At 38.9% G+C, this 22,375-nt stretch overlaps 1 protein-coding gene across 1 annotated transcript; it reads right to left on the bottom strand.

Moving 5' to 3' along the window:
• Positions 1–1,706: 1,706 nt before the first annotated feature.
• On the bottom strand, positions 1,707–19,584 carry CDO1 (cysteine dioxygenase type 1). Its single transcript, XM_063295316.1, has 5 exons — positions 19,064–19,584; positions 12,744–12,821; positions 7,321–7,478; positions 3,133–3,302; positions 1,707–2,347 (listed from the first exon to the last, which is right to left on the bottom strand). The coding sequence occupies exons 1-5, from the start codon at positions 19,240–19,242 to the stop codon at positions 2,318–2,320; spliced, it is 615 nt and encodes a 204-aa protein (XP_063151386.1). The 5' UTR covers positions 19,243–19,584; the 3' UTR covers positions 1,707–2,317.
• Positions 19,585–22,375: the final 2,791 nt, after the last annotated feature.

The following is a 22,375-nucleotide window of genomic DNA, read 5'->3' as shown; positions in this document are numbered from 1 at the left end:
AGCAACTTCCAATCTTTACAGCATATAGACATATTTGATACCATTTCCCACCTTCAAAATTACATAACATAGTTCCCTTCTCACTATATAGTCATTCTTAATCAGTAAATCACTAGTTCATTTTTATCCATTTTCAGCAAAAAGTCCATAAAGGGTTTCCAATCTTTTACAAAAGTAGTTGTTGTTCCCTAATCAAACAAGTCAATTTAGCTATTTCTGCAAGTTCTACCATCTTCACAGTCCACTCCTCTGTTGTAGTTTCACATCTCAGCAGGATGTTTCAGTCTGTGATAATGGGGAATGAGCAGTCAAACATTTGAGTCCAGTACATTTTCCCCTTTGTTAAACATCCATATTAAGTCACCAGTACAGGTCATCAATTTGTTTGGGGCAAGGTATCATCAATATTCTGATGATTCTCAATTTTACATTGCTCCCCAGCCCAAATTAGAGATGCTATGGAAATCCTGATCCAGAATTTGGAGGCTGTGGGGGTCCGGATGTGCCATAACAAGCTTGGATTGAATCCACCTAGAGGTATCCTGGAACCAAGCCATGATTTAGGGATCATCTCCTGTAGGTGGAATCTGCACAGCCTGATTGTACAAGTAGGAAGAGGATGCTTAGGGTCCCATACTAGGAAAGATCAAAGGGAGGTGGACTCCAGTGCAATCCTTCTTTGTAGTAGCCCCCTTGTTATAGAACACTTTACCTCCAAAGATGCACTAGGCACTCACTTTGTTTTCCATAAAATGGTTTTGTTTCAAGTGGGTATTTGGTAATTGGTTTTTGTGTGCGTGTGCCTTTGAGTCAAGTGTTGACTTCTGGTGATTGCCTGGACTAGTCTCTGTAGTTTTCTTGGCAGCATTTTCGGAAGAGGTTTGTCCTTGCCTTCTTCCTAGGGCTGAGAGAGAGCGAGTCTTCTTGCCTAAGGCAGAAACTACAGTCTCCTAGTTTGTAGCCTGGTGCCTTAACCACCACACCAGACTGGTTCTTGATTGACTTTTACAGAATTATTTTTCTGTCTGTATAGTGCTCGAGCTCCCATACATACACAGCCACACATATATACACATTCATATTTAAACTATTGTGCTGGAGTCTTGAAAGCTGAGTGATGTATAATTTGTATAAATAAATTTCTAATCTAGCTTCCATGACATTTAATAAAGCTCTAATGATGAGCTGGTAAAATAAGAGTCACTGTAAAATTCAGTAGTTCTGGCTTTTAATCTTATTAGGACTATAGAAATGTCACTGAAGTGAACATAACCTTGAAAGAAAATACTTCGTTCTATTTTTGCACGTTTATGTAATACAAGCCCTTCTGATCACTGAAGTGTGCTCCCAAGTAATTGCTGTCTGTACCCTACCCAGGGTACATGGCCTTTGTTCTGTGAAAGAGTTCCAATTTTAACTAGTAAATCAGCCAAATCTTTTTCACCACTTTTTGTTTTCTACAGAAAGAATTTTGTTGAAGAAAAAAAGTGGAATAGTTGCACAATGCGTTTTAATTGCTAATACTAGACACTGTGTTTAAAAGCATCCCTGATTTAGAGAATTTTTTTTTTTTTAAGTCACTGCTCTTTTCCCTTGTCCTTTGTAATGGCTGGGTCTAATAGAAATACTGAATAGAATGGACACTTTCTGTGGACCAAATTCATCAGTAACGCTACATTTTTTAGAAAAGCAATAGTACAAGTGTGTCTTAAAGTCAGTTTTATTAAGGTAATTGTACAGGTTTTAAGAATACAACCCCTTAATCATTAGAAGTTGAGCCCATTCACCAACCTTAACTTAACCACAGACACTTGTTCCTGAATAAAAATATTTTACAAGATATTCCTTATTGCTCCTATTAAAAAAGAAACACAAAACTTACACGTTAGATTTTAAAATGCACAAAAATTCCAAAAAAAATCATTATATCCAGGATAAAAAGAATTCTGTTTACATCATAGTGTATACACTAGGTATGAGTTAATGTTGACATGGACTGGAGTTTAACAAGTTACACAACTAGTTTAACTGGTATACATTCATTCCGGAGACCTGCCCCCTGCTCTTATTTAATGGATGACTGCAAGAGTCTTCTATATTCTGCACTTCCCTTAGTGGGGGGCTGGGGTGGGTGGAGAGGGGGAGAGGAACAGGGAAAGGAATCATAGCTATGAAGCTGTTTTTCATCTAGGACAGCTACGTAGTCCTGCATAAAGATACAGCTTGGTACTGGCATTAACCACATAATTCTTCTGCTCTTACTCAAACAGATCCTAACAAAATAAAAGAATATGTAATTCAGTAAGTTTTGTGCTTCTCAGTTGTTCTCTTGGGAAACTGCTGAAGTCTAGAGGAAGAGAGAAATGGAGAGTTTTTAGTTATTTTAAATAAAACAGTTGTCTCTGTGGCGTGAAATCTAAATAATTGTATGACTAAAAAATGTAATATCAGGTACTGTTATGCCTCCCAATAAATTTTCTGAGATATAAACATGGATTTGAACTTTTCATGTAAGGGGAGGGAGTGGAATTGATTTTTAAAATATCTAAAAAACATTATAATTATCATTATTTATTAGTGTTAAACTACTACCAATAATAATTATTAATAATAATTGATGTTATTGATTCTTTTTTAGCTGAGACACTTCTCAAGGGCTATCATGCAGACCAGCATTTTCAACAGTGAAGACAGAGAACTGCATAATTCAATTTTCTTCAACTGTCTGCCCTGAGAAAACCACAATATCAGGATAAGGATTCTAGTCTCATCTGGTTTTCCAAGTTCAGATATTTTGTTCTTTTTTCAAAGAGCACCCTCCCTCTTTTAGTCTCCTTTAAAAAAAAAAATACAAACTTGCAATATGTTAGATTGAAGATGTGCCATCCTGAATGTGTACAACATATTCTATTTGGGGGTTATTTTTAGTAATGAAAAGGCAGGACAGAAACTTTTATAATAAATCTTTTTTTCTCTAGTCATTCTGAAGCTTTGTTCAGGCATAACAATATTCTGTTTCTAATATCCTTGCCTAACCATGGTTAAGTAAGACTCAAGCTTGTTTCCTGGCTGCTTCCTCATTGCTTCTGTCAGCAGGACCACAAATATCAAGAAACAAGTAGTTCTACTTACATATGGGGTCCTTTCTCCAAATTGACTATAGAATGTCATTTTAACTTTTTGCTTGTGCCCAGTTCTTTGATCAAAGGTCTGGCAGGTTTCAAAAGGTGGACTGTACAAGTGGACACTAACAGCTGTTTCGGTGTGGCTTGGGTTCTCCACACGGTGCAAACCAATGGAGTCTATCAAGGATATAAGAGCATAAGAAATCAACGCAGTGCGGCAGTTAGAGTATTAGATTGGGCAGATCCAGGTTCTCAATCCCACCCCTCCATGAAGCTCATTAGGGCAGGGCCACAACTAGGGTCTGTGTCAGCTGGGGCAAACATGGATTCTGCACCCATTTTGGTGCCCCCCCAGCACTTATTTTGGTGCCCCACCATGCCCTGGTTGCCCCCCCTAGTTGCAGCCCTACATTAGCGGACAGTTTCACAAGCTGCTCTATTAACATGCTATATTTAAATGGGATGTTCAAAGGCCCAGCATGCATACCTAGGAACCCAGTTTATTTCTCAATCGGAATTGGACTCCCAGCAAACTATCCTGGGGTAACTGTAGTTTACTTCTCTGAATCAGGCTATGTCATGCAAACCTAGAAAGGCAATGCTCCTTTCTGGCACAGAAAGGACACAGACCAGCCACATCTCATTTTTTTAAACTCCCCTGTGGGAACACAGGAAGGCAAAATGGTGAAAGAGCAGTGAAGGGCTTCCTCAGCCTATTTCCAATGGCTCCAACCCTAAACAGGCCATTATGGGTTTTAAAGACTCTTTAAAAACAGTTGTAAGATACAGACAGACAAACAACCACACAAAGCACTGGGAGACGTGGCTGGACTACAAGCCAAGATGGCTCCTCTGCATTTTATTAGGCTGTTGCCATTTTCACTTATGTCTGTTTCTAGATTGTTTGGTAGGTCATTTTCTCAGAATTTGTAGATCTGCAATGAGGGAAAATTGCAGATGCAGAAGTTACTCTCATTCATTTTTATATAAAACTCTGCAATTTGAATACTTTCATTTTCAGCTAATGGGCAGAGATCCCAAAAAAGAAAAACAATGTATGTATTAATGTCTTTGACTGCATTCACATGCCATGTTTAACCAGGTCAATGGCAATCCCAGCAGGCTGTATGAATCCAGAAACCTAGATATATTCAGGTTAGGAAGAAGCCTGTTATATTCAACTTCTATCCAAATGTACACATTGAGTAGCTACTTAAGGTTTATTACAGTCATAGACAAGCATGATAAAATGAATATATAAAATGAGCATATACAGTACGTATACAAAATTAAGCATAAAAAACCTAAACATTATAAAAAGATGCTAAATGATCAGGCTTTCCCATGGGGTGTGTATGTGTATTTGGGGGCCGGGAACCTAAACTGTTAGTATTTGAATGCAGGTAGCAACAGCAGAGAACTTAGCTACTTTTGAGGTTTTCACATGCCTGTCCACCAAAAGGAACTACACTTTCTCCTCCTCTGACCTGCCAGAATAATTTAGCAGCAGGAGGGCCATTTAGTTTGGATTCCAAACTATGTAGCACAACAAGGCATATGTAGCTGTCTAAATCTCACCCAGCTGGCAGGAATAAGTTTGGTCTTGAACTGGACTGCTGTTATGGCTTCCTCCCTTGGATGTGCACATGCTGCTAGTATCTCCTAAAGCACAATACCTGTTTGTTGGAAAGTATGTGGTACTACCAGCACATCTTTTCTGGCATGTACAGACTGAGGAAGCTGTGCAACAAGAGAGGAGCTGAAATATTACAGAGCTGTTGTGTCTAGTTTGATGGACTACCTGATATAATGGACTTTAAGCAATGATGCATAGGTCAAATGAAAGACATTGAGTAGGTTTCATTAACTTGGATTTTATTGTCATCTGGAGCTGGCAGAGAAGGTTAACTTAAGCTTAGTCTTCTCTTTTGATTTCCAGAAGAAAGCCAGGAAGATAAAGTGGCCAGGAAAAACAAAGTAATTTAGGCACCCATTTCAGTCTCCCTTGGAGAGAAAAGATGGGAGATGCTAAACCTGCCACTGTATCTCTACAGAGATTGGGCCACCCTGTATTCTTTTTTGTTACTTTAAACAAATGGAGGGACAGAGAATCAGAAGGCATTAGTCACAAAAGGAGCTAAGACTAACAGAGCTCCTAATTTAGTCAGAATTGATTTGGGTTTCTTTTATTATTTAAAGATATGTCCATACAGAGCAAGACTTCCTAAGCTTAAAGATTGGTTCATTTGCCTGTTTCAATATTTAAGCTTGTAAGTTGTGCAAGCATATAGCTGAAAGATGGTTTGAAGGGGAAAATCTTTTAAAAAAAAGGGGCAGCAGCTGAGGAAGTTTATGGATCACCAGGGATAGATGAGAAGACAACTTGGGAGAAAGGAAAAACGCTGTGACAAACAGAACAAATAAAACAAACTAAAAACAACTCTCAGGAATATAATGGAAAATTATGAGGTTTGAAGGTAAGGAAAACTTAGCTGCAGCAAGCTAAGCCAAAGTCTGTTTAAAAGTATTTGAGTAGCCATCATGAGACAGGGAGATAACCTCTGTGATCAGACCACTTTTTTTTTTTTTAATTGTATGGCATAGCAGTTTGGTGTTCATGCTGCTTTTTCTTGCTGGGAAATCCTTGTGAGGTCCATCAGCCAGATGTGCAGACTATTTAGCTGTGACAAGTCACGTTACCCAGGGTGCACCATGAGGAGGCTAGTCTACATTATATCAGTTGGGCTGAGAGAAAGTGACTGGCCAAAGGTCACCCAGCCAGCTTTCATGCCTAAGGCGGGACTAGAATTCACATACTCGTGGTTTCTAGCCCAGAACCTTAACCACTAGACCAAACTGGCTCTATCAGACCACTGATCTTTTGAAGATGAAATCTTCAATATGTGTAAGTCTTACTGGATAACATAGATTAGAACTATTTCCTTCTAATCTATGTTATCCAGTAAGACTTACACATAATAGCTAAAATGTTGGATTCCCATACGATTGTAGGGATTTTGTCTTCAAAAGATCAAAGATCATCAGACCACTGATCTTTTGAAGATGAAATCCCCACCATCATATGGGAATCCAACATTTTAGCTATTATGTGTAAATCTTACTAGATAACATAGATTAGAAGGAAATAGTTTAGCTTTGTGGGAGAAATTTGATGGAAAATTCCATGGGGTTAGGAAAGGAAATTGAGTCAGTATTTTAAATAAGGACTGGCGTATTTTCAACCATTGCTCTCTCTGCTCTATCTTACCTCCAAGTTTAGAAAAATAATTAAGCAATGGTGTACCAACATGATCTGAACATATTCTCTTACTTATATATCTGTCTTGTTTTGTTGTCAATAAAATTATCCTCTAAAAATCATCTACATTTTGTCTCTGATGGAATCACCTTATTCCCATATCCAGTGGCGTGCTATCCAGGGTAGAAAGTATACTCTTTGGGATTTCTTTTCCCAAGGAAAATATTATGATAGCAAGTATCATAAAATGAATTTTTTTTTTTAGGATAAGTTAGAAATCGGCAGGGGATGCCTTGATCATAAAACTGTGACAATTCTGGGATTCCTGTATCTTCTATATTTTTTCTTTATTTTTATTTACAACAGTGTGGTTGGTAGCATTTGGTGAGATCTAGCAGTTATCTCCTGTCCCACTCCCCTGTCCTCTAGGATTAGAGAACAGAGCTGAATCATAATAAATACTACAAGATAAAATATGTCAATGGATAAGAGAAGGTGAGATGATGAATGATAAATGAGTAATGGATACAGGGGCAACCAATGTTCCTTACACTGAATAATGGTTTTGATGGCAATTGGGATATCAACAAGATCTTTTTGAATCACCAAGCTGTCAGTAGATACCCAGCCATGTCAACTTCTAAAATTGGTCCCTGTTCGAGACAAACAGTCTAAATTGTAAGTTGAATGAGCTTCCCAGAATCTGTTGAAGGATATGGAATAAAAGTCATGTATGTATGTATGTATGAGCAATTAAATAAGCAAGCAAAGCAAACCAGCCATTTGGGGAAGCAGGAAAAATAAGGCTAACTCTCCAAAATCATAGAAGGGCCTTCACGTGTCTTTTAACACATCATAAAAATGTAAACTTTTGTGTGTAATCACTATTGGGAAAGGTAATGTTAATTTTAAAGATATCAAAGCAAAAGGACTTACCATTAATATAGGCACACTGATTTCTCTTTAACACTCTTTCTGATTTTTTTAGCATGTCTCCAGCCACTTTTTTGTCAGGCCACTCAAACAAAGTTTCCTTTAGGTTTCCTTGAAGGATCTTCATAAAGCAGTGGGAATCTGTGTGATCGTGGATACTGCTACAGAAACAGAGATTTTTAAAAAATGCATAAAGTCAGCAAGGTTGATGCCTGTATGGTATATACACTACAGTATATATGTACTAGATCAGCTTTCTACAACTTGGCATCCTCCAAAGGGTTAAAATGCAATTTCTAAAATTCCCAGACAGCATACTGGCAACAAACAAAAATTATCAATTGCTGTTTTACAAGGCAAGATGTGCCCTATGAATCTAATTATCATGAATATAATGTCCTAGTCCAGTTAGACAACACCAACAAGCCATTTCTGGCTGATCTGGAAAAGCTAAGCAAGGGTTGGACCTGCTTAATATTTGGATGGCAGATTGCCAGGAAATTCTAGAACTGTAGGCTAGATTGAGAAGTTGGGGAAAAAAAACACCCTGGAGGAAGGCAATGGTAAATCAGTTCTACATTGTTGCCAAGAACATATCCCTGAAGTCACCAGGGGTTGAATTCCAAGTGAAAGAGTCTTATCTTTACAACGTTCTAAAGCAGTGAAGAGAACCTTTCCATTTCCAAGTGTTGCTGAACTCCTAATCCCAGCATCCCAGCCAAATGATCCATAGTGAGGGGTGTTGGGAATTGTAGTTCAGCAAAAGTTGGCAGTCCATGTATTTTGCACTTTTCCCTAAAAACATTTACTTGGACTGAATCAACATAAGCACTGTAGCCAGCAATGGTACCCCTGAATTAAGCAGGGGAATCTTACAAGAAAGATTACTCGGGGTAGGTAGTTCCTACCCCTAGCCCATAGGCATCGCAACTAGAAATAACACAACCTTTACTTTTGAAATCAGAACTGTGGACTGACCCTACAATTGTAAGCTCAGTCTACAATTACTTCTTATACACAAGTATACTTATTTATATACTACTTATAAAATTCTTGTCCTGCAAGCTTCCTAACATGCTTTAAGATCCATCATTATTGATGCTATATTTCTGACAATGTGTTTGGCTTCAGGATTCAAGTTGCTAACAAACATAGCAACTAAGTTTATTACAGATGCTCAATAGGGAAAATAGTACCAACAGAGCAAAATATGTTTGCACATGTCTTTTACTGAAAATGAACTTGGCAGTATTTGTTGTTTCTGTCTCTGTTTTGCAGCGGAAAAGAAATGCCACGTTCTCACATTATGCAACAAGTTTAGAGGGGAAAAAAAGTAAAGTATCTAGCTTATAAAACACTCACACTTCAAAGAAGCTAGGAATGTTAATTAGGAAAGAAATAGAACTAAGAGAGCCAATATCTAGGCTTGGAAACAGTGTTAAACTATAGTGAAACAACTCTTACCCATAGGTTTACTACTGTAGATCATATTGTCCTACCACTTTTACCAACAGCAGTGGGAAAGCAGCGGTCTTGTTCTCTGAGTCCTACATTTGTTCCAAGGGACTGGAATGTATTAAGTGATGTAGGCACCTTCAGTGTTTTTGACTGCAAGCAGAACTGTGTAAGCAAATTTACTGAACACAACTGCAACCTCCCTGCAGATCTTCATACAAATTAATTTTATTTCTTCATTCATTCATTCATTCATTCATCGTATTATATGGCATCATAATATATTCATCATATTTATATTTATTAATCCTTCTAAGCATCCAAGTACATGCAGTTCCTCAATTATGGCCATACATGGGATAGGTAAAATTGTGAATATTATTGGATACATCACCCTATCCACAAAACGGTTTCCTTCATGTGCAGAATAGAGGATGGACTGCCTGGTGTCCTACTTTCCATCTCTATTCTGTACTGCTACATAAAAGAGTTAAGACTGGAATAACCAAAGGCCACTTTGTTTGGAACTGTCCATGCTAATTCCCCACAATATTGTTTCCAGTGGAAAGTTCTGTGTCTTGTTATATATAGATAGAGATAATGTAAAGTTTGCCAGCGGTTCATGTCTCTCTCCCTGTTCTTGCTTGCCTTTATCACGGTCTTGCCAGTTAACTGTTTTCAATGTTTGCTGCTAAATAAGCATTAAGCTATATTTTTGCCAGCTGAACTGAGTGATATGTGTGCTTGCTCTGATCTGACTTAATATAGGGATTAACTGGAATGTGCTGGGTGCAAACTAAACTGGAAATGAGCCACAATAATCTTCCAACACTAACAGCCCTCATTCCAGAAAAACAAAATTAAACAAACAAACCAGAAGCAATATTACTCTGTTCCCTATTAACCAAGGAATGAGCTAAAAAAAGGGAGCAGGTTGTTTTCTGTTTTACAAAGCTTGTATCCTTCAAGCCACGAAGGCTTGCCTTGCCCTAGAGGCAACTTGGGGGCTCAGGACAAGTGTTGTTTTAGGACTTCAGGATTCTAAGCCACCTCTGTAGCTACAGAGAGACTATTGTACATAAAAGGGATACATTATCCTTTGCCACATTGACAATGACACTTCACAAAGATATTGGCAGAGTCCATTGACCAGATTGCAAAGAAAGAGAAAAAGACTGGGGTGGGGGAGGGCTGAGAGAAACAGTCTACTCCTGGTTTTAAGCAGCCATCACAGCACAATGCTCTTTCAGTCAAACCCTGGAGCCACCATGCAGAGGCCGGTCAGAGCAATGAAAACCCTGCTACCATTGTAATAAAACACAAAGAAGGAAGTCACCAAGTGGTGCTAAAGCAGCTTGTTCTGACAAAACCAATCAAGATGGCAGTCCTGCAAAAACCAGAAATAAAATGACAGACTGTTCCCAAGAGCTATTTCTGGTTAAGCTATAAAACCCACTTATACCATATGTTTGTACACCAAAAAGAAAATGCTTACCCTGTTTGTTTTCATTTGTAGCTGGCAGTGGAAACCTGCCAGTGATTGCAGTGATAGGATGAACATTGATGAAGGAATCCAGATGTATATGAACACCTGTTGATGTACCATAATTTGGTGATATTCCGATGTGAATGATTTTAGTGGTGAACCCATGTGGAAATCACTGCATTTTGGACAATCATATAGCCATCCTGTCTGGACTGAGTTCTGGAGAAATTGATTTTTCGGGCTCCCCAATTGCTCCAGTACACAGCTCAGTGGATGTGTCAGTGTCAATGTCAAATGTGATGCTGGGCCTCTTATTGTAGTTCTTATTACCCTGCGCTTAAAATACTGGAATTAGGTGGTTTTAATCTTCTCTTGTGCCCACAATTTGGGACTCTTATAGTTAGAATAAAAAATGGAGGGGGGAAAATAAACATTAAATATGAATCCCTCCCCATTCTCAAACACAGTATGCATACACAGGACTGATGGGCTGGTTCTTGGTTCAGTTATGAAGTCATACTCAAATAATTTTAAAGTGTAAGAAAAGAATTTTTGAAAATTAAATACTAAAAAAAGAATTTGAAGAAATAAAGATCCAAGCATGGGGGAGAGAGGTGATGCTGAATCTACCCCTCCAGGAACAGAGGTTCTGTAACTGATGCTTACTTCTTTTTAAAAGAGATGATCTGTCTCTCAGAAGTTAAGCAAGGTGACATGGGAGACTTCTGGGGAGGACACGGTAACCTAGATGTCCCTGAAGGAGCAGGGATGGCATTACAGCAGAGATCAGCAGCCAGAGGGCTGATTCTGGCTGGCGAAATCTCTCCAGAGAATAGAGAGATCATGAGATCACCCACATGTACTCTGGACAGCTGCTCCTCATGAGTAGACTGCAGAAACTGAGGTTTCTGTGGTCACCTGGTGAGTTGCTGGGAGTCAAGGGATTTCAGCTAAACTCAAAGTTGTAATGTAGCCTATATGGACATAGAGCTCAGCCAAGCCTCATTTCTTAATCACTTTTAGAATTACTTTTTTACTGCTTTTCAAATATTAAGAGCCTTCAGAATGGCAAGTTTCATGGCATTCACTGGGAGAGTTTCCTTCAATCTTTAACAAAATAAGTTTTAAGTATGACTTTAAGGACTTAGAAAAATTCTTTTTGGGGGGAATAAATGGCAAAAAATGATTAAAGTGTTGTTTCTGGAAAGTTATAAATGGACTAAGGGTCCAAAGGGATTTGAAGTAAGATTTTGAGATTAATTAAAAGAATCCTTCCCATGGGAAATGGCTGTTGTTTTGAATTCCGAAAAAAAAATGATAGGATGTGACTTTGAAGGTTGGAGCCAGAAGGAATTAAAAGATTACAATTAAAGGAGAAGAATACTCAGATTTGACTTGCTAACACAAAATGGAGCAAAACACTTTAACACTGGATGTATCAAAGGTTACTTGTGAACAATGGACTCAGAAGTTAATTTTAAGAATGTCTGCCATCATAGATAGTGGTGTGTAAATGATATTTATGGAAGAGGAACAAGTTCTACCAGACAAGACTGAAATAGATTTGAAAGTGGATTTAAAAACTACAGGCTACAAGAATGATCTGGAAAAAGATGATATATTGGATATACAAATGACACTGTCTGATGTTTTAATAATTAAAAGGGACATACAAATAACAAACCAGAAGAGTAACTTGAATAATTTTCCTATATTGGATTTACAAAGGAGACTTGCATGGGAGACCATGAGGGACTGAGGGCTGAGACCTGAAAGTATAAAAACCTCCCATAAGACAGCAATGGAAAACCCCTTATATATCGTTGCCAACAAAACTCACAGACGAGTACACAAAATTGCTAGAAGTCAATTTGGGGAGGTTGCACTTTTGAGCCACCATTTTGGTAATTATTCTCTTATGAGAAGTCTTGTTAACAGTCTCAGTTCTGGAGATGGGGAATAAAAATAGTAGCATGGTGAAACATGGTCTTCTTCTGGAATAGTCCTGGGGCTGCTGAATGCAGGCACAGAGCAGATCTGCATCTTCACTTGTTTTCCTGAAATCAAAGCAAGTTGTGTCTTTTCTGGCTAGCTTTTGCAGGCTGAACAGGGGAGGCAGTACAATAATTTCTGTAAAACCGGGCCACCTGCCACTGTAGGCTTATGGAACGAAAAAAACCTTCCTCAAGAGAAATCAGCAAGCACTAATGAAGCATCACCAGATGACTAGTGACCATTAGAAACAATCAAGTATACAAAAATGTGGCCATTGACAGCTGTTGCACATTTGGTTTTGATCTGTGAATTTAAAAGTCATCAGTCTTTTGGAAAGGTGGACTTCAACCATCTATTGCTAAGTTACAATACAAACAACACTCTCCTCAGAATGCATTCAAGTTGGCACAGATATAACACATTGTAAAATTGCATCCATAGGTTTTGGGTGTTTTTTTTTTGAAAATTAGGTATTTTGTCAATTACAAACCTGCCGTGGCCTTCTCCCCAGCATAAGATCATCAGGTTGAATTTTCCATTTCCTTTATCAACAAGATTTCTTGTGTATCTGAAATGATAAAACGATAAAACATCAAGGGGTCTTTGTAAGTTTTACCACCAAGAAGCAGAAGCAATTTTAAGAGGATATTAAATGGGATGGCAGACTGCTGTTCTGTCCCTGACGCACCTCATATTGAAGGTTATTTCTGTATTGGGACATAAGACAGTTTTATTCACTAGATTTGCATCCTTTGATATTATGACCATCTCTAGCATGCTTGTTTTCAGAAAATAATACTGAGTTGCCTTGCAGGACAACTGTCACATATCAAAGGCTTTAAACACATAGTGGGATACAAACTAAAGCATATATAATGTGATTAGTGGACCTAGCTTTCAAACCTTTTTTCCTCCTAGTTGTCTTGACAACACTTCCTTAAGGGTTAGTGAGCTCCAGGGAATATGTGAGTCTACCTGTGGAATGTTTCTCTACCCGGGGGTGCGGGGGGGTGAGGTTTCCCTCTTCAGTTCCCCATGCCTCACCCTATTCAGATGGATTCTCCTGGAACAGAGGGAAGTCTTAGGAGCTATAAGGGAGGAAGAAATTTCCCACCAGCAGTATTACATATATATTTTTTATTCCACATTCATCTTTATATTTTATACTGTACTAACCTTTTCCAAGATCCCTCTCTCATCTAAAATGAAGTCCAAGAGGACTAAATAGAATCTAATCCGTTTTTTAAAAAGACTTTTATATAGTGCTATAGAATTCCAAACAAGTTCCTTATTATTACAAACAAATTCACAACCCAGTTGACAATGTAACCCAAATACTTCTTGGATTAGCTAATTCCTCAGTTCCAAATTGTCAGCTCTAAAACCCTTGTAGCACCCAGAAAGTTACTAAAATGATCCTTATATCATTTTCAAACGTTCATAACCATGTTAAGGAAAGCTACTTTTCTGTATGAGGTATTTTATAGCCTGAAGGAAAAGTTATATAAGAATATATAGTTTGTGCATGCATGCGTAGACACGTATTCATGGAGGCAACAAAAGAGAAAGGGAGAGATTTTCCTGATAAAATACCAATTTTATATGCTGGCAAACAAGAGATTATATAATGACAAACAAGATAAGGACAGGAGTATCAAGGACAGGAGTTACACAAGACTCTCTGATTAGGAAGTTCAAGGTGCAAGATGTAGCTCACAGAATGAAAAAAAAAAAACTGAACAGAAATTCTCCAATATATTTGAATTAAGCCTGACTTTTAAACATCTGCAGATAAAGACAGCTTGCTAATGTATTTTCACTAGAAAATACCTCTTTTAAATATTATTCATATTCACCTCTTTTAAATATTATCAGGTGAAGCACTATCCAAACATGGAGCCAAATTTGTAAATTAGAATAGTTATCTGCAAGGAGATTTTTCAAAATGAAAAACAGAGAAAGAATTGAAATGCAGGAAACCTACTTATGTACAGGCAATGTATTATCAAAAATATTGCAACCAATATATGATATACAACATAACAACATGATACAGCCCTAAAAAAATAAAATCTGGCTTTTATTACATGGCATTTTATTTCTCTTATCTAGCTCCCTTATAAAACATTATAAAACGTAAGTCAATACTTAGAGTAATGAGCATGGAGCACCTTGAGTCAATCTCTTTTTTGTAACTGATAGGCACAGTTCACTATGCATGTATAAAGTAGGGGTGTGTACTAGATACAGATATTTCCTGATACTGAACTGGTACACAGTAATTCAAAATAGATTTTCATCTCCCCAAAGTGACCAGTGGCATCCACAGGGTATGCATGTCTCACAGTAGGCAAGATGGCAGTCCACATTCACAATTAAAACCTTGCCCTCTTTTTATGTGTGTGTGGCATCAATGTCTTGGACAGCAGTTCTGCAATTGCCACCTTGCCAGTTTTGAACACACACACACCACAGACACCACTGAAAATAACACAGATGGGTTGAAACCTACTCCACCCCAATTTGATCACTGATAAACTCAATTCCTAATCTACTTATCCAATGTTCTGGTGTGTTGCAATGGGTGACAGCATGTCAGCTGTTTGGGGAGGGGAAAACCTTTTTGTAAAGTTCTCTGCAGGACAGTTTATGAACAAGAGGAATGATCAGACTTAGGCTTGCAGGATCTACTTTGCATTTCACCAGAGTCTTGAGGTCCATCAGCTGGAGTTAGAGGCAACAGAAGGGTTCAAAAAGAGGAGAACAGACCTAAGGAATCTGCTTACTTTAAGGATTCCTGAATGCTTCAGGAAAACAAATGGTGCTCAGGGTGAACCATGCTCAACCAATTATTCAGAGAGATTATAGTCTCTGAATAAACGTAACCAACAAAGGGGAACCTCCCTGGATAATTGGTTCCACCGTTAAACTGCTCAGTTAGAAAGGTTTTTCCCTCACTTCATAATCTGCCTTTTGTAACTTAAGTCCAGTATTCAAAGTCTTGCCATCTGGAATGAGAGAAAACAGGTCCTGGCCCATTTTATGTGACCTCCTTTCAGGTATTTGAAGAGTGTTATCATTTTCCCTTCCCCCTCTGTTTTTTTTCTCAAGGCTAAACATATCCCACTCCTTCAATCTCTCTTCATAGGATTTATGGAGGGAAATGCATAAATTACCAGGGCTGTGACTTCTGTAACAGGGCCTTTCAGCTTGTAGCATCCTAAATATGGGATAGTTCCTGAGAGTTATTTCTCTATGACCAACTCTTCTGTTCTGAGGAGCTAAACAAGGCCCTCTTTATTGTACCAAGATAATATTGTTTAATTTTTTAGAAGACTTACTGTATTTAACAACTTGTTTTGTTGTGGTTTGCTTTATTACTTGTTATCCTGATAATATTCATGCTTAATGATACAGTACAGTAACAGGCAACCCATCAAGCAACCTAGCATGCTGAGAATAAGAGATTGCATCAAGCCAGCCAAGATGTTTGGGACTACAAATGGGTTTGAACCTACGTCTCCTCTGACACCCAAAACAAGCACTTATGAGTAAGAAAATGTGGAGTTTGCATCTCAGAGGCCTTGTCAGTATTTTGGTTTAATTGCCAATATTTAATTTAATTGCAATTGATCCAGTACCCAGTTTGCAGAGCAGGTCGCTAGCAAGAGGCCTCAGCTTTTTGGTCATTCCTTTCTTGCCACCATCTGCTTTCAATCTCCTGAATCTCAGACAAGCAGTTTCCTTTATATATATGGAACATATTTACTTAAGGGAAAGGAGACAGCCAATGAAATGCCAAGCAACCATTGGTTCATGATTAGATCATTTCATCTTCTTTCCCTCTATATCTGTAGTAAGGAACCCCTGGCCTTCCAGATGTATATATCTTGCTTTAGCCCCAGTGAACAGGGATGTCAACTTCTGGGAGTTACAGCCTTTCAGACATTGCTAAGCTGACAGGTTCTCCCATAGCTGCCCTTTGTCTTGAACAGAAATATGTAGCATTTGGCCATCTAAGGCACAAGATGTGGGGGAGGGATGGTACCATTCCCTTGCATGTGCAAATAAGGATCTGTCTGTCCTAATAATCCAATTATTTACTTCATTGAATATTTCTTTAACAGAATATAGAACAGAAGTAGTGAGGATGCCCAGAAAGAGATGTGAAAAGTAACAGAGATTTTGATTTACTGTATGTTGATCGATACTGAGATATTTACTGAGATATTTATATTGATTGATACTGAGACACTGAGAGACTTATTCAGGATTCATTATTCTGTGGTATCTGGGGCATTCTTCACATGAGAACAGGAAGGACAGGAGAATGGTAATTTTGCAAGATATGCTGTTCAAGTGGGATGGCCTTGACTGAGAGTTGCACATTTACTAACCAAACAACAAAGATCCTCATATACTCTTAGCAGCAGGATGAATAATCAGTGCCATTGTTTACCTTGGAAGGTTAAAACTGTTAAGAAGTCAGCTAAACATTTTCAACCTGATGTGTATGAAATGTAATGTACCAGGAAGGGTCATGCCTACCAGATCAGCCTTTGAGGTCATCTATGTTCTGAATAGCAGCCACGTCACTCTCCAAAATTTTGGGAGGAGTCAGTGGTATTTTTCTAAACCTGACCAGGTTATAGAATAACATTCAACTTGTGCCACTCATGATTAACCCGCGTAACATCCATGCTAATCCGGATGTTCCTTAAGGACCCACTTTTTGCCCTTCTTCTGTTTACTACCTGCGGGAATGATGATTTAATGGTTAAGGGAGCATTTCTGACCTGGTGCTTTCTCTTGGCTGTGACTACCAGAATTTCCAAGCAGTATGAACAGCATTTCATTCTGTTATACGTAGGGTCACCATGAGTTGTAAACGACTCGACGCCAACTAACAACACCAACATGACCAATACCAGATTCAAGAAGGCTGTATTCAAGGATAAGCAACAACTGACTCACTCATCAGCAGCGGGGGTCTGCTACTGCTTGAAAGATGCGGTTTTATGCTTTAATGACTTACCTCACAAATGATTACAAGCTAGGAGAGTTGGATCTGCATGAAGTATTTACCTACTTACTGTATTGCAGAAACACATAACTGTATATGTGATACATATTATATATACTCAAGATCATTTGATGCACATTATTTTTTCTCTAATATTTCTTACCCACTTTCAGAGAAATACTCTTGTTAAGCTGTTGTGACATAGACCACAAAGAGTCTTATAGTGCCTAAAAGATTAACAATATATTTGATTTGATGGGCTAAAACCTAATTAACCACATACATGAAGTTTCTGTTGAGTCAGAAATATGTTTGCATCTATGACTGTGGAAATGGAAGATGGTAAGTGGTAACCTTAAGATCCAAGGGGAATGAACTATATAAAGGATGGGTAGTGATAACTATTTTATTATAGTGGCTATTCACAAAATGTGCATGATCATTCAGGTATCACAGCTGTGCTGCAGTTCACTCAGTCTTCTGTTACCTGAGGTCAGAGGGACAAAGTTCTCTTTTATTTAAAATCATCCTGCACATGTCAAATAGCTCTACAGAGTTAGGATATCTAATCCTTTGATCTCATTCCCATATGGAAAGAGAATCCAATAGCTGTTGCAATCATATGGGACCTCATCACCATGATGGTTACCACTGACAGAATACATGAATTGGGCCAGTTTCAACAGGATGGCTGTGTTCACATGATCATCTGTGTTTGCAAGACACAAAGAGCCAGAAACTAACCATATAGACTGGGTATGTGCAACATGCAAATGTGGCTGGGAGGTCTATGGCTCAGTGCATCCTATAAGCACATCCTATGGATTATGAATCAAACCTGCACCAGTCAAGTATACCTGCACCAATCAAACCTGCACCAGTCAAATTAACACTTTGCAGTGTTAAATGAGAAATAGAAGGCTGCAGTCTGGCATTCTGAGGGATGTGATTTACACACGCCACCCTATTAAAGACAGCCAGAGATTCTTTTACATTGTATTCACCCTTCTGCAACTGACAATTGTTGTGTTGCTCCAAATTTACTTTCAGATGCATTCCTCAAGATTTAGTATATAAATGAACAAATCCTTGGAAAATCTTGGAAGATGAAAACTAGGTTATCACATAATTTCACACCTAATAATCAGATGCACAAAGAGTAGGAAGACTGGAACTGGGGTAATGCAGATCCTAACATATCAGCTGCAAAGGCAAGACAAAACTAGTATGACCTCCTTTGACACAAGAGCTGGTTACTTTAGCTGCCACTTTGACCCCCGCATGGCCACTATGAGAACCAAGGAGTCCTGCAGCATAAAAGGGTCACGTGGCAAGTAGGTCTGGGCTAGTCAGCCTGGGAGTTTTGCCAAAGCAGTTCTCCCCAGCTGTTTCTAAGATACCCCATTCATTTCTAAATTACCAACCAGCGCTATATTACGTGGCCTACCCTCTCTCCAAGTTAATTTAAGAAAAAAAAATCCTACTTAGAGGTCTCATTTGCAGCCAAGGGAGCCAGGCTGGTAACAAAACATTATCCATCAGGGATGGATTATACATATTTCTATGAAAGCTGCAAATTAGATACATGTAACACGATCCGCATAACAGATCTGAGTTTGGCACACCTTAAAGAGGGAGGAAGCGACGGAAAGGAACGGATTCTCCTCGAAGAGCTGCACACCGAATGCATTTCTTTCTCCTGCATTCGGTAGCAACTAAGCCACCGAGCCTATAACTCGGCGAGGCAGGCATTAATTTCGTCTCCCTGGTTTTCCCACCACACTTACCTGAATTGGTCAAACTGGGCATATTTGCTCCACTCCTCTGGGTTGCTCTCGTATGATTCCAGTAAAGTTTGCACTTCTGCCACATTGACTTTATCGCCCGCAAACAAGTGATGCAGGATCTCGACCAGCTCCTTCAAGGTCTGCGCTTTCCATACTTCTCCCTGCATCGAGTACTCCATGACTCTCGGTCGCCGCTCCGCTGGAAGAAACGCTTCCCGCTGGACAATGGAAGCTCGGCTCCCCACCCCGCACCGCAACGCGAAAGCGGCGTCCGCACTGGAGGCGCCGGCTTCGCTCGCCTCTCTCTTCTGGCGCTCGGAGGAGGAATGTACCAAATATCCAAGGAGGGCAGAGGGAGGTACCAACTCAGTCCTTTCAGTTAGCTATAGGTTGCTGGGCACGGTGAAATAAAGGACACCCCCAGCGTCGCCGCGAAATAGTTCACAAGCTGCTGTTTGAGAGCCCTCCGCTTTTCCAAAATGAAGTGTCCGCCTCTTCCAATGCCTTCCCGCCCCACTTCATATAGGATAGGAACCTAAGTGATACGAGGTTTTAACTCTGCAGCACAAAGCTGCTTAGCGGACTCGCGGAGTTGCGGGGACAATGCACGATGAAAGGCCTGATCAATGGAAGAACGAAGGAGCTCTCAGCCCTCGGAGATTCTTATATGCAACCATTCCTGCCAGCCTTTACATCTATAATAAAAGGTAAAGCCTCCAGATTCGGTCAGATTCTACAGCAATCTAGCAAATCCTAAGAGATCCCACATCCGTTCGTTCTCTTCGCCGCCCCACTTCGTTTCACGGGCCACTGGGGCTCTTTAATTTTCACTTTTCATGGTGCAATAGTCACGAGAGCCGGAAAACACAAGGTGCTTATGCTCGAATACTAGAAATGCATTCGATAGTGCAGGTTCTTTTCCATATCCTTCAAGTGGCTTGTTTAAAAGTACCGAAATGATAAATGGGGGCGATTCTCCTCCTTCTATCATCGTAGGCACAGCCACGCCGCGTTTTGACAATGGAATTAAGAGTTATTTAGTACGGCATTGTGCAAGCATCGGGCCGTGATCTAAGGTGAAAGAACGTAGTTTGGGATATAGCCAGCTGCATCCAGAGATCTTAAGAATATAAATTTGGCTAAAAGTATATTGCAGCAGAAGGAAGCAGGTGCAAAATCCCAAAGCAAGCATAAAAACTGTTTGAAGTTCCTCTGTCAAACACAGTAAGTCAATCATTAACTCGGAAGATAAGCTCCCACTTACATCATTCACATTTATGGCGTAGCAGCCAAGAGAGGGCAGCAGGCGTCATCAGCTAAGTTTCAGCACAGAGTCAATACAGCAAAGCTGTGTACCACCTCTCCTGAACTGGAATAAAAGAATTCTGACCCAGTGGCACAAGAGTCTATATCAGCACACGCCAACACACACTCACCCTTTGCACAACTATTAAGTGCTTTTGTTGTGCGTTCTATGTAACCATTACTGCTAATCTTTAGCAGTAATATAATGTTAGCTAAATTCAGTGGGTTGTTGTTAAGCTATAGGAAGAACACAGCTGAAAAGCTAAAATTGCAGTTATTATTTGCAGGTGGGGTATTGAAAGCACAAACTGCTTTCATTTGGAGTCCCTCAAATACACACATAATTTATTCCAGTGCAATCTGACACAGTCCCATTTGTTTTCTTAAATAATGCTATTTTCCTAAATTTAAATATGCTGAGTTTATATATTTAGTCATTTTCACTAATGGAGAGTTAATCAGGCATAGCTTCTGTATGCTCCCATACAAAAGCTGACCGTGATGACTTTACTATAGCTCATCATGCTGCCCATATGAGATACAACACTCAGTTGTTTTGTGCAGAATAGATAGGAACACAAAGGACCTGAAGAGCAAAGGTTGCAATCCAAAACCAGATGGGATTTCTGAACTGGAAGGACCATTTGGGTAAGCGTTTCGCCAACTGAACTTATTTCAAGTATCAAATTGCTAGGCAACATTTTGAATAATTTACATATTTATCTATATATTTTACATTTTGTAATATTGTTCATAATATTAAGAATCTTAAAATCCAACTTGATGTGAACAATTAATCTAGAAATGATGCAAACTTTCAGCAGAAACATAAATGTGGCTTTCAAACAGATTGCACAAATCAACTCAATGTTACATTATTTTTTCCGGAAAGAGAATGTCAGTACATATTATTTTATTTTATATGTGAAATGCTAAAAAGGTCAACAAAACCCTTTCTAGTGCTAAATATTAAACAAAGGTACAAGAAGGAAGTGTTGCCAGTTGGTTCTTCTCAAACTTCATTTCCAGCTTGGAAAAACGTTCTGGTGATTTGAGAGCAATACTAATGTCTTTGGGATTTATTTTCCAATGGACCAGTACATCTATTTGTATTTTGTCTGAGTTAGACATCCTATTAACTAATCTTTAATTTCCTTATTATTAATAACATTCATTCCATATTATTAATAACATTCATTCCATACTTGAGCCATTAAAAGAAACAATTAATTATGCATTCTTGTGTGTAGGACATGATAAAGAGAGTTAGGCTGAAGTATGCATTGTAGCATATTTTGACATTTTGGTCTGTATTAAGGTTATGATTCTATTCTAGGTGGTTAGCATTTTGTTCAGGAGTCGGGAACTTGTGGCCTGCCAGATATTACCCAGTTCTAACGTGCAAGCCTGCAAAGCCGAAGGCAAAGAACGCTAGGACCTGTGTTGAACTGGAAGGCCATGGTTCCTCCATGTTTGACCTAAATTAAAGAAGGAAAGCTATCTTTTGTGGAATGCCCTCCCACCAAATAGAAGAACTGTACTCTTGCTTCTAGCATGCAGGAAACTTTTAAAAACATGACATTTTAATGTGCATTTGGGGACTGAGGTGAGGATGATGGACTTGAGATGCATCTGGCTGGTTGGTGTTGTTATGGTTTTATATTCATATTACTATGATTATTTTGAATCTATATTGGTAGTTTTTGTTTATGAAATTTGTATACCACCAGACTCCCAACAACTGTGGGCAGTTCATGTTTATTGTTATTGATAATCTGGTGAGTGTTGGTCTATTGTATTTATTGTACATAATGTAAGCTGCTTAGAGCTGTGGAGTGAAGCAGCAAAAAAAAAAATTATAATGAATATGGTGGCAGAAGAGAATGTAAGAGAGGGGGTACAAGGAAAACCATTAACTAATTGCAATATATCACTGAGATTTCTCAGAAGAAACAATTTTTTTCTGGTCATGCAGAGAGGGCATGCTGCGGACCCCGTCTGCAAGAG

The sequence above is a fragment of the Candoia aspera genome, chromosome 2 (assembly GCF_035149785.1).
Source record: "Candoia aspera isolate rCanAsp1 chromosome 2, rCanAsp1.hap2, whole genome shotgun sequence".
NCBI lineage: Eukaryota > Metazoa > Chordata > Lepidosauria > Squamata > Boidae > Candoia > Candoia aspera.
This window is presented reverse-complemented; position numbering and strand designations above follow the sequence as displayed.

Bases quoted from the DNA above. Each gene is read 5' to 3' on its own strand.
- CDO1 (XM_063295316.1), bottom strand. From the start codon at position 19,242: ATGGAGTACTCGATGCAGGGAGAAGTATGGAAAGCGCAGACCTTGAAG. The intron at 12,822-19,063 runs GTAAGTGTGGTG...TTATCATTTCAG, and splicing joins GCCCAGTTTGACCAATTCAG to ATACACAAGAAATCTTGTTG. The intron at 7,479-12,743 runs GTTTGTAATTGA...CTGTTTCTGTAG, and splicing joins TGGGGAGAAGGCCACGGCAG to CAGTATCCACGATCACACAG.